At 34.7% G+C, this 15,471-nt stretch overlaps 1 protein-coding gene across 1 annotated transcript in view; it reads right to left on the bottom strand.

Annotated features, from left to right (window-relative positions):
• Positions 1–15,471, bottom strand: part of LOC149072564 (uncharacterized) — a 37,921-nt gene that overhangs the window by 10,015 nt on the left and 12,435 nt on the right. The window contains exons 3-4 of the mRNA XM_089246611.1: positions 12,766–13,000; positions 5,190–5,305 (exon numbers count right to left, since the gene is read on the bottom strand). Coding sequence (XP_089102737.1) covers positions 5,190–5,305; positions 12,766–13,000 — 351 coding nt within the window. The remainder of the gene's footprint in view (positions 1–5,189; positions 5,306–12,765; positions 13,001–15,471) is intronic.

The following is a 15,471-nucleotide window of genomic DNA, read 5'->3' as shown; positions in this document are numbered from 1 at the left end:
TAGCAACTCCGCCGTTGCATGAGAATATTCTTTATTGTTTATATCGCAATTTTTAACATATTCATTTTTTGTTAATTATACTATTTTTATCTGTAACTACTATCTTTTTTATATTTTTTTCCCATCATATATTTGAAAATAATATCACTGTACTATATTTTTTAAACCTATTCATTGTAACAACCAGTATGGGACATCTGTCTCCTTGGTTGCCAATAATATCATATAACATGTATTCACACAAATTTTAAAATAAATTTGAATTGAATTGAAAATTAACGTAATTATATTTTATCTATAGCTCGAAAATTACGTGTATATATGTCTATATATATGCACACACACATATCTATACCAAGATTTCCAAAATGGCCTTTGATGTTGTTTATGGTAAATAGGTAATTCTTGAGCAGTTTTTTTAAACAAAGGAAGAGATATATAACTGAGGATGTCGTTTGGGAGATTGTTATAAAATTTTGGGATAAGTCAAAATGGTTTTTCTTTACTGTTTTGTGTATCAGAGGAATTTGCAGGGTATTGTTGAACCTGGCTGATGATCTCAATGTATTTAATGGTAGGCAAATCTGATTTTTTAAAGCATTATAGATTTATAAAAGAACATATCTCAGTGGAAGTATATTTAAATGATGAAAAAGTTCATGTATAGGGGTGATGTAATCGCAAGTAATATATCTAATTATTTTCTTTTGTATTTGCACAATAGGGTGAATCGTACTAATGTAATCACTGCCCCAGATAGCGAGTGAAAAAACGAGAAGTAAAATCAAAATAGGAAAGAAAGATTTACTTTGTCTTTAATGTGATAAAATTTGCAGAGACCGAAACAAAGTTTTGACTGAATATACTTCACATGTGATTTCCATTTAAAATTTTTGTCAATGTAGACACCGAGATATTTGATGGTGGATGTTTCCACTAATGATGAGAGGTACAGTGTGAGTTGTCACACTGAGCAGTTATGGAAAACGAGGTGGAAGTTAGAATTGGAATTATCCTGCAGAGAGAAATTCATATATTTTGTTTTAGATATGTTAAGTTGAAGGTCATTTGCCAAAAACCATTCACAAACTCTAAATTAAATTATGATTGTGTTAGACAGTAAGTGGTGATCTGTTGATGAATATAAAAGTACTGTATCATCGGCGAATGTGATTATTTTGCCATTTAAATTGAGGTTACAAAAGTCATTGATGAATATTGTGAAAATTAGAGGTCCCAATGTTGTTCCCTGAGGAATGCCCCTTTTTGTTATCATTGGACTACTGACACCTTTCCCACGTTTGACTATATTTGAGTTTGATTAATAAAGTAAGAGTTGAAAAGATTATATGCGTTTCCTCTAATGCCGTAGGTATGTCAAGCAAATGCTGACTAATACTGTCAAAACATTTGCGAATGTCGAGAAAAATTGCTATTGTTTTTTTAGATTTGTCCATGTTATATCAACGATGTATCTACTAAATTCAAAAAGAGCAGTTTCTGTATTTTTATTAGGGAGGAAGCTGTGTTGATTATTTGAGAAAAGTTAAATAGAGTTCAAAAATGAGAATAGTCTGTCCCTGATGATGGTCTCCAGGATTTTAGTTTCAAATTATGAAGATATGCAAGTTTTTTTAAAAATGACACTCTTTCGGTACCACTTCGAAAAGCAAAATGTGTAAATTATAAGGTCTGATATAAATAAATCAAGGTGGACCAGATGGTTTTACTGTGTTGTCCATCCCTTTTAAACAGGATTTGTTCAAATTTTAACTGTCAATGCCAGCGCAATCGTTTCTGACAAATGAAGCACTTTCATTTCTAGCTCTTTACTTGAGCATTGTAAATATTTTTTGTGCCTCTGCATGTCCTAAAAATACAGAAGAAAATTGAATGCTATTAGGTATCATCAAAGTCGCAAAACCTAGAATAGTTCTATGTACACAACTGCTTTGTCATGCAAACTATTGTTTCACCTATACACAAAATGTGCACCATAATTTTAAATGATGAATGTTAGTTACTGTCCAAGAGTATGAAGTAGTAAATACAATTTTTTTTTTTCACCCAGGCAGAACTTTTTAATGACTACTCTAATATTGTAGAACCCTCAAACTAAGCAAATGAAAAATTACTGAACCACCAAATGGTCCACATACACCCCGCCCCCAAATATCCTTAAAAACAATACAATTGTTTTTGCTTTGGCAGAATCATTCATTGTAATCTGCTACATTTGTATTATTTGGCATTATGTCCATGATCCCCTTCTCAATTAAAATCAATTATATAAATTTTGTTGGAAAAGTAGGACAAAGTGGGATATTTTAGGAAAAGTAGGACGGTTGGGAGCTTTGCATTCGACAAAATGAGCCATGCTGGACTGTTTCCTTACATCAGTTGTTCTCAAACTGTGAGTAGTGACAACCTAGGGGGTTTGGGTTAATAAAATAGAGGGTCTTAATGAAAGGGGGAACACAAGTGAATTAACAAAAGACATGAATTTTGTTTCAAATTTTTACAAACTTTTAAATTTAAAATTGATTTAAATACGAAACCCCATAGAAACTGGACCCTAAGAGCTCAAGCCACATAAGCCTTCCCCCCCCCCCCTACACAAAAACATAAGTGGATACAGGTTGTTTCCCTAACAAGGTGGGGGGGACTAATGTCCACCTTTTGCTCTTCTGCCTGCGCCAATAATTGTTTTCAATCGGGGTGGGGGCGATTTTCTTCTTTGCCTGCCCTCCCCACATATCCCCACCCATGGGTTCAATCAACTTTGCAAAATCACCTAAGCCCTCAGGTTATCATGAATATTCAATGCAATCCATTCCCTGGCGAGTAGTATATATGGCCAACCCTAAACCTCCCACCTCTCAATGTTTTCGTCGTATCGGAGTTTATTCGCCACCTACGACAAAACTTTCCAAAGCAAGCTCTGTGGGTGCACCCACCCTCATTGAAAATGTGTCCTGCGAATGCAAAACCACTGAACACACTATTGCCGTGTGCACAACAGCAGTGCTGCGATGCAAAACAGAGCAAAAGACCCGAACGACATTGAATGGAGCAAGGCGTAATTGATCGAGCAGTTTGTTCAGTCGGTTGAAAGATCAGCGTCGACTGTTGAAATCAGCAGTTTGCAGTCAGAATCGACATACATCACCAGACACGGATGTGCATCAAAAGAAAATGCCGTCCAAGTAGAATGTACACGAATGAGCCAATTTCTTTACTGATTGCATTACCGCATGCAGGTAAAATAAAAAATTAAAAGAAACGTTTCTTACATACGAGAGCCGAAACCATCGTTTAAGGGGTACAGACATAGTCCAGCCAATTTTCTAATTCGGAGGAAAGCACACTAGAGGGCTGATCCGGCCCGGGGACTCTAAATGAGATAATTCTTATTTTTGTTTTTTCACACTATAAATTCACTATACGGGACCCCGTGAAAAATTTGGCCTGAGCCCACCAAAGATCTCAGCTTGGGGGGGGGGGGGCCTACTGCAAGATGTGGGGCCACTAGACCAGTATTTCTCAATCTTTGGAATCCTGCGGCACGGTTGATTTCTTTTTCTTGATTGGAAGGCCTGGGCATACACAAGATTAATGGTAAATAAATGGGTAAAAATGAAGCAATAAACCCCTCACGGCCCAGTTTGGCAGATGCCAGGGCCCGACGGTTGAGAAACACTGCACTGGACCAACCAAGGGCTCTTTTGAAGGACGGATTTCACATATTACTTTTCCTATTCACATTTCACAAGCCTGATATTAGACGCTTGTTATTTGCTCTATCGTCATGCTTAGGTGACTGTCTAGATCAGGCATCTTCAATCCATTGCTCACGAGCACCATGGTGCTCCCCAAAGCACCCAGAGTGCTCAAGGCTCGTGTCCAATTTGGTGCTCATGAGCACTTAATCAACATTTCATTTAAACACCTTCTGCAAATTGCATTCAATTATTAAAATCATCCAGATTTCATGCATTTGTATGTCAAACATGACATAAGAGTGCTCTTTTTTTGATGATGGGTACAAGCAGAGCTCGCGACTGGAAAACTGTTAAAGACCTCTGGTTTAGATAGCAAACTTGTTACCGTGTTCCAGGTTCATCGGCGGCTTCCCAAGAAGTTTAGCTGTTTTACCATATAAAAGCAGCACTTTAAAGCATAGGCTTTGTGCACACAAATCCATATTTTGAGCTCGCCATGACGCTCCTAGGAGCTCTGACGCACTTTTGGAACCACGGTGGTACTCCTTTAAATTTGGCCTACAAGTTATGTCGCAACACAATTAATGGTGAACAAGTCTGATGTCAATCTTCTCTTAAACTCTCTTGTTCTGTTGCATGCGTATACTGTACGATTTCGTCATTCGCTATAGCCAGGCGGTTAAGATTGACGTGATCAACGTAAATAAAAATTGAAGAAATGGATGATAATTTAAAAATAATTCTGTTGAGGAGGAAAAATTAGTGCCCTTTCATCTGTCCCCCACAAGGATGGGGCTGACAGGGCTGCAGCCCTAAGGCCTGGGTCAATCACCATCATTGTTTTTCGTTGCTATAAATTTACTACAGAGCCTCCCCACAGTGAACGCAATTGATGCAATTTGAAAAATAATTAATGTAAGGAACGTATAAATTAAAGCAGTCAACATTTTTTTCATAAAAAAAATAGCTGGAAATACAAAAGATAAAAAAAATACAAAACAATGCCACAACAGGCAAAATGCCCAATGGAAAGTCTAGTTTTCCTGTGGGTGGATTTGTACCCATGCACCCTGAACTCTTCTCATCTCTGACTTTATGTCTTACCAACCCACCCTAACAGTACTAAAAATTTTTTTAATGACCTGTCGGGATTTGAACCCTGGATATTTTGACGAAGATTGTACACGCTAATCACTGCCTCACTGGAAACAATGACTGAAGGGTTTTTATTGTTCTGTGGACGAGTGGCAATTTGCATAGTTTGTACCTATTTTATACATTATCGGAAGCCTGAGTGCCGAATTCTAGGGAGGTGGCCCCCAAGAAATCAAATTGCGGGAAGGACAAATGATGTGACTGAAATGGTGCTTGCGTGTTGTGATGTACCGCATATAGTGGTGCATTCCTTATTTTTCTTTATTTACATTATTTTAAAACTAAATTTCAGTCAAAGAAGTACTGCCATACCTGAAAAAGAGACTGAATGTTTGATCCACCATCGGATTGAGCAACTGACGTTTCAACATTGATGAAATTTGAATCCATAGCTTGGGAAGTAGGTAGATAAGATTCTCTACAAGGATCTGTTAAAAAAAATTAGATACAGAATTCTTCACACAGAATTTAAAAGCAAACAGTACAGTTTGTTTTCCTAGAAATAAGCTGAATCAAGACCAAAATGTTTGTGCATGCCAATCTCCAAAGAAATTTTTGTTATACAACAGTTGTATTTCATACTTATAAAACCAAAATCGAAGCATATTTTACTCTTTATTATTTATATAAATATACTCAGTTAACATTCTAATATGATTAAAAACACCATTAGAATCTAGTTAATATGGAAAGTTGTTTAATTCACAAGTTGAAGAGTCATCATCAGAAAATACAAGAAACACTAATAAAATTTGTATTTTAATAATATATGTTTTTAAATATATGTACAATACCTCATAATTATTAAAATAACCCATTTTTGTTTGATGTGACAAGCACACACCCCCCACATGTAGATGTTGTGTTCATTTCATCTGCTTATAACATTTGTGTTTCTTATAACATCATGTGTCATGTTTCTTATAACATTGTTTGTTATTAACGAAAATACTTGGAATCTTAAATTATTGCTATTGATTTGGTCGTAGCTGTAGACTATTGAGATCAGGCCAGAATGAATATATATCAATTTGCAAAAATGCAAACTGAAGAAACTGACACACCTACACATAGAAGTAATACTTGAAAAATTGATAGATCAATGGTAGATCAATCAATCAAAACATAGCTAATAAAATTAACACCTACACTTCTCTCATTGAATATCTTAAAGATACAGAACCCTATAAAGAAATATCTATTCCATATATGAGACTATGCAATTATTTTTTTATTTATTATATTCAATGTTATCTGAAAAATTAGTGTTGGTCTGATTTTTATCCTTAAACGTATATTTATCCTTAGAATTTAATATCGTTTAGTCATATTTTTAAAGACAATATTTAAACTACTAACTGTTAATAAAATAAAAATTAGATTGTTTTTTGTTCTACATAAGTTAATATTTTAAGGTGAAAATTTAAAAAACTTTAAAATCTGATTTAAATAAAAAAAATCCAATTGTTTTAATCATGATTTTTATCAACCCTGAGAATACCTAGAATGAATAATTACTATACATTATAAAGAAAAAAGCATAATTTTTCAGTAGGATCATAGGAATCCACAAGAAATAAGAGTTACGACACATTAGCTTGGAAAAATGCCATAAAATGGTACAACTTTGCGCCAAGGTTACAACATTGTCAGGGCTCCCACTCAAAAAATGGGAAAAAGTAGGAAAACGCAGGACTAAAAAGTAGGATGGGGTAGGGTAACCAACCCCCTTAGACAACATAATCATAGCATAATGGAAAAAAATCCCTAAAAAAAATTATTTTTTTTGAAAAAAAAAATTTCAAAAAAAAAAAAAAAAAAAAAGACTTTTCAATTAACTTTTTTTTCATCGCACTATTTCAGTTTCCTATAAGATTGACTCAAGGCAAAGCAAAATGAGAAATGACTTAGTTACAAAACCAATTTTTCGCCAATACAGTGTACTAGCAACCATAGATAATTCTTTATTTATTTATAATTCTTATTCCACCACTCAAAATCAGACATTGTATCAACAACCTTAGGGTGAAAAAAAAATTTTAGCATGTAAATGGTTCCAACTTTTCCAAAAACCAGTCACATTTTTGTTTGATTAATTCAAGACCCTTATTTCTCTCTTGTGACATTAATTCCCTATTAGAAGTTAACACTGATGAGCTTAGAATAAATGCAGCAAAGTGTGAATCTGTTAATGATTGTTCATATCTAATTTTATACTCTGATGACAAAACCTTTTTATTGTTTGATGTTGATGCTTTCATCTTCAATTGCAGCCTTTTCCATGCCAATACACATTCAGCTATGGAGCAGTTGTGTGTGTTCCTTTGTACAAAATCGTTAATTTCATAGCTATTGGCTTCAGAATTGCAATTATGTCCTTGACATTTCTTTTTGAAATCAATATTTAAGATTTCACTAGAGATGTTACTATCTGAGATCTGTGGTCTTCACAAACTCTGGTAACAACTGACAAATTTTTAACATAAGATTCAAAAGATTCAAGAGAATCAAAATAAGTATTCCATCATACCTCTGCAGGAAGACCAATGCTCTTCCACCTTACATATGATACCATGCTTTTGAGAAATGATTGTGGAAGTATCTAAATATACTTGACACATACTTTGTTACATCAGTTTTAACCAAACCATCGGCTAACAAGTTTAAAATGTGGGCACTGCACCAATATGTAAGTCCCGAAAAGCTAGGCTTTTTATCCAGAGTCTTTTTGGAAGAAACCATACTTGCAGTAACAAAACTTCATATGTTACATTAGAAGTTTTCTCTTCTGTTGACTTCACTGAACTAAGAACCACATTTGCTAAATAATTTCCAGCATGTGATAAGCCGGATGTGTCAATAGTATCAACATGGATGGCTTTACCACACTGTGTGATAATGCACAGGTCAAGTCAACACAGTGATTTTACTCCCCATCTCAGATTTTGATGAAACTTGGCACAGAGGCAGCCTACATGTAGATAAAGAAAACTACCCAATTTTATTAAAATACGTCAACCCATTTTGAAAATATGGCGATGTGAAGTTGTCGAAATTCACCAAAAAAACACCCCACAGCCATAATTTCTAATTGCTGTAACTCTCCTAATTAAGCTAAAATGATGGGACAGGTGTCATTTTGCAGCATTTTTTATGGGCTTTCCAATGATATACAGCATAATATGGGTTTGAGATAAAATGTTTTTTTTAATTTAAATTAAAATTTAAATTTTGAATTTATCAAAAAGCGCATTTTCAAAAATTTTCAAAAAATTATATACAACACTTCACATTATTGTTAACTAATTCCCTAAGTATGAAAATGGGACTGTCATGGGTTTACTACTTTATAAAATTTCAAAAATACATATTTCACTAAAAAAATTGACATTTTTGTAAAATTTATAGATTTAAGTGGAAATATACATAACTTACCCATAAATAAATCTTTAGTGTTTATTCTTAATATATCTATGTACACATTGAAATTTACTCTTAACACATACATTCAAATGTCACTTGCCAAACCTGATACAAACAGTATATTTTTCAAGATTTACACTGTCTTTTTGAACGCTTCATTTGTTTTTACAGTTACATCCCCAGGAATTTGATATAATTTTCCTGTTGGTGTTACTGGGTTTACTTTACAAAGAACATCATTTACAGATACCCATAGAATATCAGGTTTTGTAGGATATGCATAAAACAGTGATGGGCCAGCTGGGTGAAGGAAAGTAACTTTAACTTCATCAAGACCTTAGTCTTTTGTTAAAACATAAGCTAGCCACCATTTCCTGTCGTAGATGGCAGTAACATATCCATGAATATCTCTTAACGCCAGTTTTTCCGGAGATTTTGTGACTGTTTCAACAGTAGATTCTGTTGTACCTGAAAAAGTTTTTACTAATATTTTTGATGTACTTGATGCTATCGGTATAAAGGCATGTAACCTCTGTGTTCCTTTGATGGTAACAAATTGAGTAAAGCGTTGTTCTAGAAATCTTTCAGTTTCAATGTACTCTTCTTGTGTTGAAAATTCAAAGTGTACAGATGTAATGTTTTTAACTACCTAATCAAAAAGTTGTTGTGGAGTAAGAATTTGGTTCCCATATGGCCTCTGCAGACTTGCTTTTGTTGCTAATCTCTTAACAGTGCCACCGACACCATCGCAAGGTCCTTTTCCATGTGCAGAGGCAAAAAAATGCCATTCTGTATCGATGCCAAAATCTTCTTTGTGGAAACATAAGTTTATAAAATTATTTTTATTCTTGTACTGGGCTGCACTGCCATCCGAAAAGTAATATATCTTCTGTACAGTTTGAAATTTGGTTTTTAAAAATTGAATTAGCTTTTTTGAAAACAGTAAACTGCTATAGTGTTATGCTCTAGACAATTAGAAATTATGACATAGCTCATATGCTCTGTTTTCTTCTCTCCTTTGTAATACATTACAAAGGAGAGAAGAAAAGATATAACATATATAACCTTTGTATATAATACATTACAAAGGGGTGCACTGTTGCATGATCACTTGACCAATGATAACTCTGGGCCTCATCTTGGATCACAAAAGTGTAATTCTCAGAGAAGTCACATGTAACAACATATTCACCCTCATTCAAGTTTTCCTTTACTTCATTTACAAAAGAGCTTTGCTGCTTAGCTAAAAAATCATGTAGTAACAGTGTGGTCAATTTCTCAGAAAATAATTCGATAAACTCCGATGAGGTCTTCTGTATGGTTTCTAAGTTACATCTGTCTACTGAAACCCATTGTCGAAAAATGATATTCTCAACCACATTATTATCAAATGAATTTAGCAGTGTACTTTTTATTGGGTCACTTCCTGGGCAAGAACTACAGTTTCCCATAATGCAATGAATTGATGCTGGGTTGCACAGCATTTTTGCCAAACAGTGTTTATAAGAGGCCAATTCCCCATTGGTTAACATACCGAGCTTAGCATTTTCTATCATAAGTTTGACATTTTGATGTGTAGTGCAAACACATACTGAGTGTGTATGTATCCACTATGTTCTGCTAAAATGCAGTGTTTTGGGTGCAGTTCTGCAAATTTAGAAAACCCTATCTTTATTTCTTGAAATTAATCTTTGAAAATTTTATACGCTTCTTTTAAATTGCACAAAATAAGTCTTTTAGATATTACTGTTTTATCTCCATTCTCCCCCTTCACAGTTACACAGTCTTTCTTTCCTGGCATTACTCTACTTATTTCATCATTTTCATAAAAAGAACGTACTGTTTGCACAACTTCTTGTGACAAATTCTTTCCCGGTTTTTGGTCAGGACTTTCTAATATACCTCTTTCCTTCAAAAGCCATTTTGCCTGGCGTACCATGTAGTTAGGAGCATTGAATTCGCGCATTATCTTTCTTATACTCCAAGATTCAGGCAAACAAGTCAGTAGCATTACTTTCTTTTTCCTACTACTAGAGGAAAAGCTAGCTTTCAGATTAGCTATAACAGATTGTTCCAGTGACTCACATTCATTTTCTGAGGAATCCTCTGCATTAGCAAATAGTTGTTTTTTAAGTGCTAACCCAATGCTTTTAAATTTTTTGGTTGAATACTTCTTCATCTGAAGTTTTTTACTACGCACAGGGGACTCTCCTAATTCCTGGAGAGACGTATTTAGTGTCTGCACAACAGCTGAAGGTGGAGGAACATAGCTTGTTTCATCATCCGAAAGTTTTCTGCAATCATTTTTTCCTTGCATATTTGTCAATGAACCAATCTGCTTCCTACAATTATCACAAATTTTTGATATCTTTGGCATATCAGGAAACATACCACACAAATACAAATACAACGCCACAACAAGCAAATTGCCTAACGAGGTGGCTGACTTAAGAACATCATGGATCCCCGAGCCATTTTTTGGAGGCCCTACCTACCTACTACTACTACATCACACATGCACCCCCCCCCACCCCCCCCCCGCGGAACCCCCGAACGAATCGGTACATGCGGGAATCTGCGTGTACGTGTAGTGAAACCTGACATGAAGTTTTTGTTGTTTCTCTGTAATGCTTGTTATGTGTAGTGCTGCCATCTGCCACTAGTTTTTCTAACTATGAGTGAAGTGTTATGATTGAATGATTTATCGTTGTAGGACTGTTGCTCTCTGTGGCGAGACTTTTCAACAGGGAGATCGGCTCGCATTTGCGCCTTGAAGTTGGGAACCACAGAAAACCAACTTCAGCCAACCACCACTGTGGGGTTCGAACCCGGATCCTCGCATCGTGAGTCCGTCACTATAACCACTCAACCACCACAGCGGCCATTGAGGCACATTTCTTAGTCTCCTTATGTTTTTCACAGAATGATTATGTTTTTTAAAGCATTGCAACATTGTAGTGTCTGATATCTTTCTTTCTCCATTGTGTAATATCACACAGATCTCAATTAAAATATAGAAAAAAGTTTCTGAAGAGAACACTAAGAAAATATACTGAAATAATATTTTTTTTCACTAATACCAACACCTCACAAAATATTAACATTTAAAAAAGAAACTTATTACCATCACATTTTTTTTTTTTAAATCACCAACAACATTCACATCCAACTGCCACTGAATCAGTATGAAGACTGATCAGTCTGCCTATGCCCACAGGCAGTTGGAACCAGTTGGACTGGTTTAAAGTGGTTTAAACCATAAAATAATCACCCATCATAGTCACTAGTTGCATTTTAAACACATTAAAAATAAATTTATGAAAAAAGTGAAAATTTATTTATGGGTAAGTTATGTATATTTCTGCTTAAATCTATAAATTTTACAAAAATGTCATTTTTTTTAGTAAAATATATATTTTTGAAATTTTATAAAGTTGTGAACCCATGACAGTTCCACTTTCATACTTAGGGAATTAGTTAACAACAATGTGAAGTGTTGAATATAATTTGAGAAATTTTGAAGATGCGCTTTTTGATAAATTCAAAATTTAAATTTTAAAAAAACATTTAATCTCAAACCCATATTGTGTTGCATATCATAGGAAAGCCCATAGAAAATGCTGCAAAATGACACATGTCCCATCATTTTAGCTTAATAAGGAGAGTTGCTACAGCAATTTGAAATTATGGCCGTGGGGTGTTTTTTAGTGAATTTTGACAACTTCACATCGCCATATTTTCAAAATGGGTTGACATATTTTAATGAAATTGGGTAATTTTCTTTATCTACATGTAGGCTACCTCTGTGCCAAGTTTCATCAAAATCTGAGATGGTGAGTTAAAATTTATATAAAAATTGTGTTGATTTCACATGGAATGACCCACAGAATTTATTTATTATGTATATCCATCCATTGCCATGTAATTTGATTTTCTAAGTCAACTTTACATCCTCTAACTTCATCATTGTAAATCTTGGGTAAAACTGACTGCTCCTGAAACTGTATCAGATGATCATCAAGATAAAGTAGAAGACAAATTCCCATGATGAATAACATAGTGGAAGGGCTTCGCAAGTTCAAATCAGCAATAGATTATTTTCATGACATAGATCCTTCTATAGTACATTCTTCACATGTATAAAAATTAGATGAAACATTATCAACATACTCCAAAATACTTGATGATATGAATAAGAAACGGCAAACAGAAATCAGAATGTTCTTTCAGAAAACATCACCCTCTTTTACATATCCTGCTCTTCTCCTGATGTTCAATAAACAAGATATACAAAAAAACCCTATGGTTTCAGTTATTCACAGATTTCCGTATTTGCAGCCCCCCCAGAATGTGACACCCGCGAATACGGGGCCAACTGTGTACGACTATATGAAAAATAAGGTGAAAAATATAAGTTGATCAAACAGCTATGAAATTTAATTTTAGACACTGAAGGAAAATTTACCCAGAGAATCAGTGATGCCACTTTTGGGTTGCTGTGCGAGAGCAATTATATTGCTGTGCTCTGACCTGAAATGGTCTCTATGATTATCATCAAGGCATTCATCACTTTCATCATCTTCGTCTGAAGGAAGAGTGGAAACTTTCATGTCTGATACAGTTTCCTTGGGATTTCCATGTTCTGTTTCTTCAGATTTGAAGGAAGAATGAACATCTAGGGCAACAAGAGACTGCTTTTCCTGTACCAAAAAAAAATATGAATATCAAAATATGCTAATATAAAATATGCTGTGATTATGAATCAAATAGCAGGGCACCAAGTTTTTGTATACGCCTTATCTCTCTTATCAAGTGAATTTTAATATATGGCCTGTATGATGGAGAGCATCTTGCAGTTATAATGAATATTAAAAAAGAATTTTGCAAAAAAAAAAAAAAAAAAAAAAGAGTTGGTTTTCACTTCTTATTGATAAACTTGATCAGGGTATCGATGGGATTGTTAGCAAATTCAGAGATAACGTGAAGCTAATGGACATAGTCAGGAATCAGTGATATGGAGTTGCTCCAGACCAACTCAAGGATTGCAGCGTTGGCAGTTGAATAGAGCATGACGTTTAGCATTGACAAGTGCATGGTCACTCATTTTGGTTCGAACAACCCATGTTTCACTTTATGGGTTGAATGACATCACTATCCCAGATGTAACTACAGTCATCGATTTTGGAATTCTCATTGACAAGTGGCTTAGGTTTACTGAACTTTGTTCAGCGGTGGTCAGAAAAGCAAATAGAATGCTCAGAATTTCATTAAGAGAAAGTGATAAGACTTTTTAAGAAAAGTCAAGGAAAAGCAAAAGAATGACTAATTCATATGCAAGGTTTCGGAGACCACACCTACAGAGAGATATAGACTTGCTTAAATGGTGCAGAGAAGAACTACACATACTCTTGTTGGCAACAAAAGGCTTGAGTTATGAAAGACCAGATTTCTTGAATATGTTTTCATTGGAAGAGCGCAGGTGCCTATATGATCAATATGTTCAAAATTTTCAACGGAATATATAGGATGAACCATGTGTTATTAATAGACGCCAATCAACTGTTCGACAAGGGGAAACCAGTAGAGACAAAGCACATGGTATTTCAGATTTCAAAATTAATTTGAAAATGAGTGTTTCTTAAGAGAAAATTTTGTTTTTTAGTAAGATGGTGCAGAATTGAAGAGTTTCAGCGTTTTGTAGCAAACAGCTGGAAATTGTAGCAAAATGTAGCAGACATTGGAAATTGTAGCAGATTTTCTACCCCTGATGTACAGTCAGAGAGTAGTTGGGTGGTAGGAAGAAACATCAGGATGGAAACTTATGCATGCAGACCATGGTATTCATTATAAATACTTCAGGTAGCCATGCATTTGAAATTTGAAAATTCTTATGGTGATGAAATCTTTGCAGTGCAGTTAACAAGGGTGAGACACATTGACGGATTAGAGAAAGAAAGAGGGAGATGATAAAGAAAATCTATTCCATAGAGATTTTGAATAATCAACTTTCAAAAAAGGTAATACTTCATATGAAATTCAACTTCAACTGATAATGTTTCATTTCATAGTGCAGGTCAAACTTACATTATTATCTTCGTTCAGTCTAAGATCCTGGAGAAATTTTTTTTGTGTTTGAACACAATATTTTGCTCTTAAAAAAATAAGAAAATGCTTATTAGGGGCCAACAAATATGTCACACTTTGTGCATTTTTAATGAACACTGGACGGATTGTATAATCCCTTAGGTTAATATTGGAATGTAATATGTGTTTGTGTATCTGTGGTCTGTATTTGCCTTTATGTGTTAATTAAACCTCAATTTCCCTGTCTTTTGCCAAATATTTTACATTTCCCCGACTTTCCAGGTTGCTAGGAACCCTTTGTATACACTACAGCAAATTAAAAATGCAACACCTTGATGGAGTAATGCTTTTGATCTAAATTTTCAAAGAATTGTAAGGTAGAAAGATACAATTGATGTAGCTTTTTTCGAGGCGCACGCACGCGTAGGCCTTTGTATTTAATTTTTGCTTCTATTTCTTATCATTAATTAGTGGTTTATAGAGAAATTATTATATATTAGAGAAATTGACTGCTTGTGTGACCAAATTGAGAGCACAACTCAGATAATGGCAGCACTATGTTCACTCGGGAACAAGTTCCCACCAAGAAAGTTGTGGCTGACCACAGGTGACAAATGAACAAGCTGATTGCCAATTCATGTAATGGATAGATTGTTAATTCCGATGAATGGAACTCAGTGACAGATTTGCTTATGCATTTCAGCTGACAGTGTAATACACTATCACCTATTACGACCCAAACTGTATGCAATTGACTTCTGCAGTTCTCATATGACAATATTATGATTCAACACATCCTTTGCTTCTGAGATTGATCCATATATGGTATTGTCTCCATTAGTACAGAGCTAATGCAAACTGAAGCATTTAATAATAAAGAGATATTACTTTGAGTAACTAATCTTTCTTTTGCCTTGGCCAAAATGATGTTAAACAACCTGTACGATGCCTTCTGGGAAAAAGAAATGCACCAATCATGCCTTGAAATTGGGAAACCATAGTAAACCAACTTCAGCAGACCACCACTGTTCTGCCAGTGGGGTTCGAACATGGGTCCTCGCAATGCAAGTCGGTCACTAATATAACA

The sequence above is a fragment of the Pholcus phalangioides genome, unplaced genomic scaffold (genome assembly GCF_987345545.1).
Source record: "Pholcus phalangioides strain wild (caught in Gottingen) unplaced genomic scaffold, Ppha-v1.0 ptg000017l_1, whole genome shotgun sequence".
NCBI classification, from domain to species: Eukaryota; Metazoa; Arthropoda; class Arachnida; order Araneae; family Pholcidae; genus Pholcus; species Pholcus phalangioides.
Note: the sequence above shows the minus strand (reverse complement) of the source record. Positions and strands in the feature narration are given on the sequence as shown.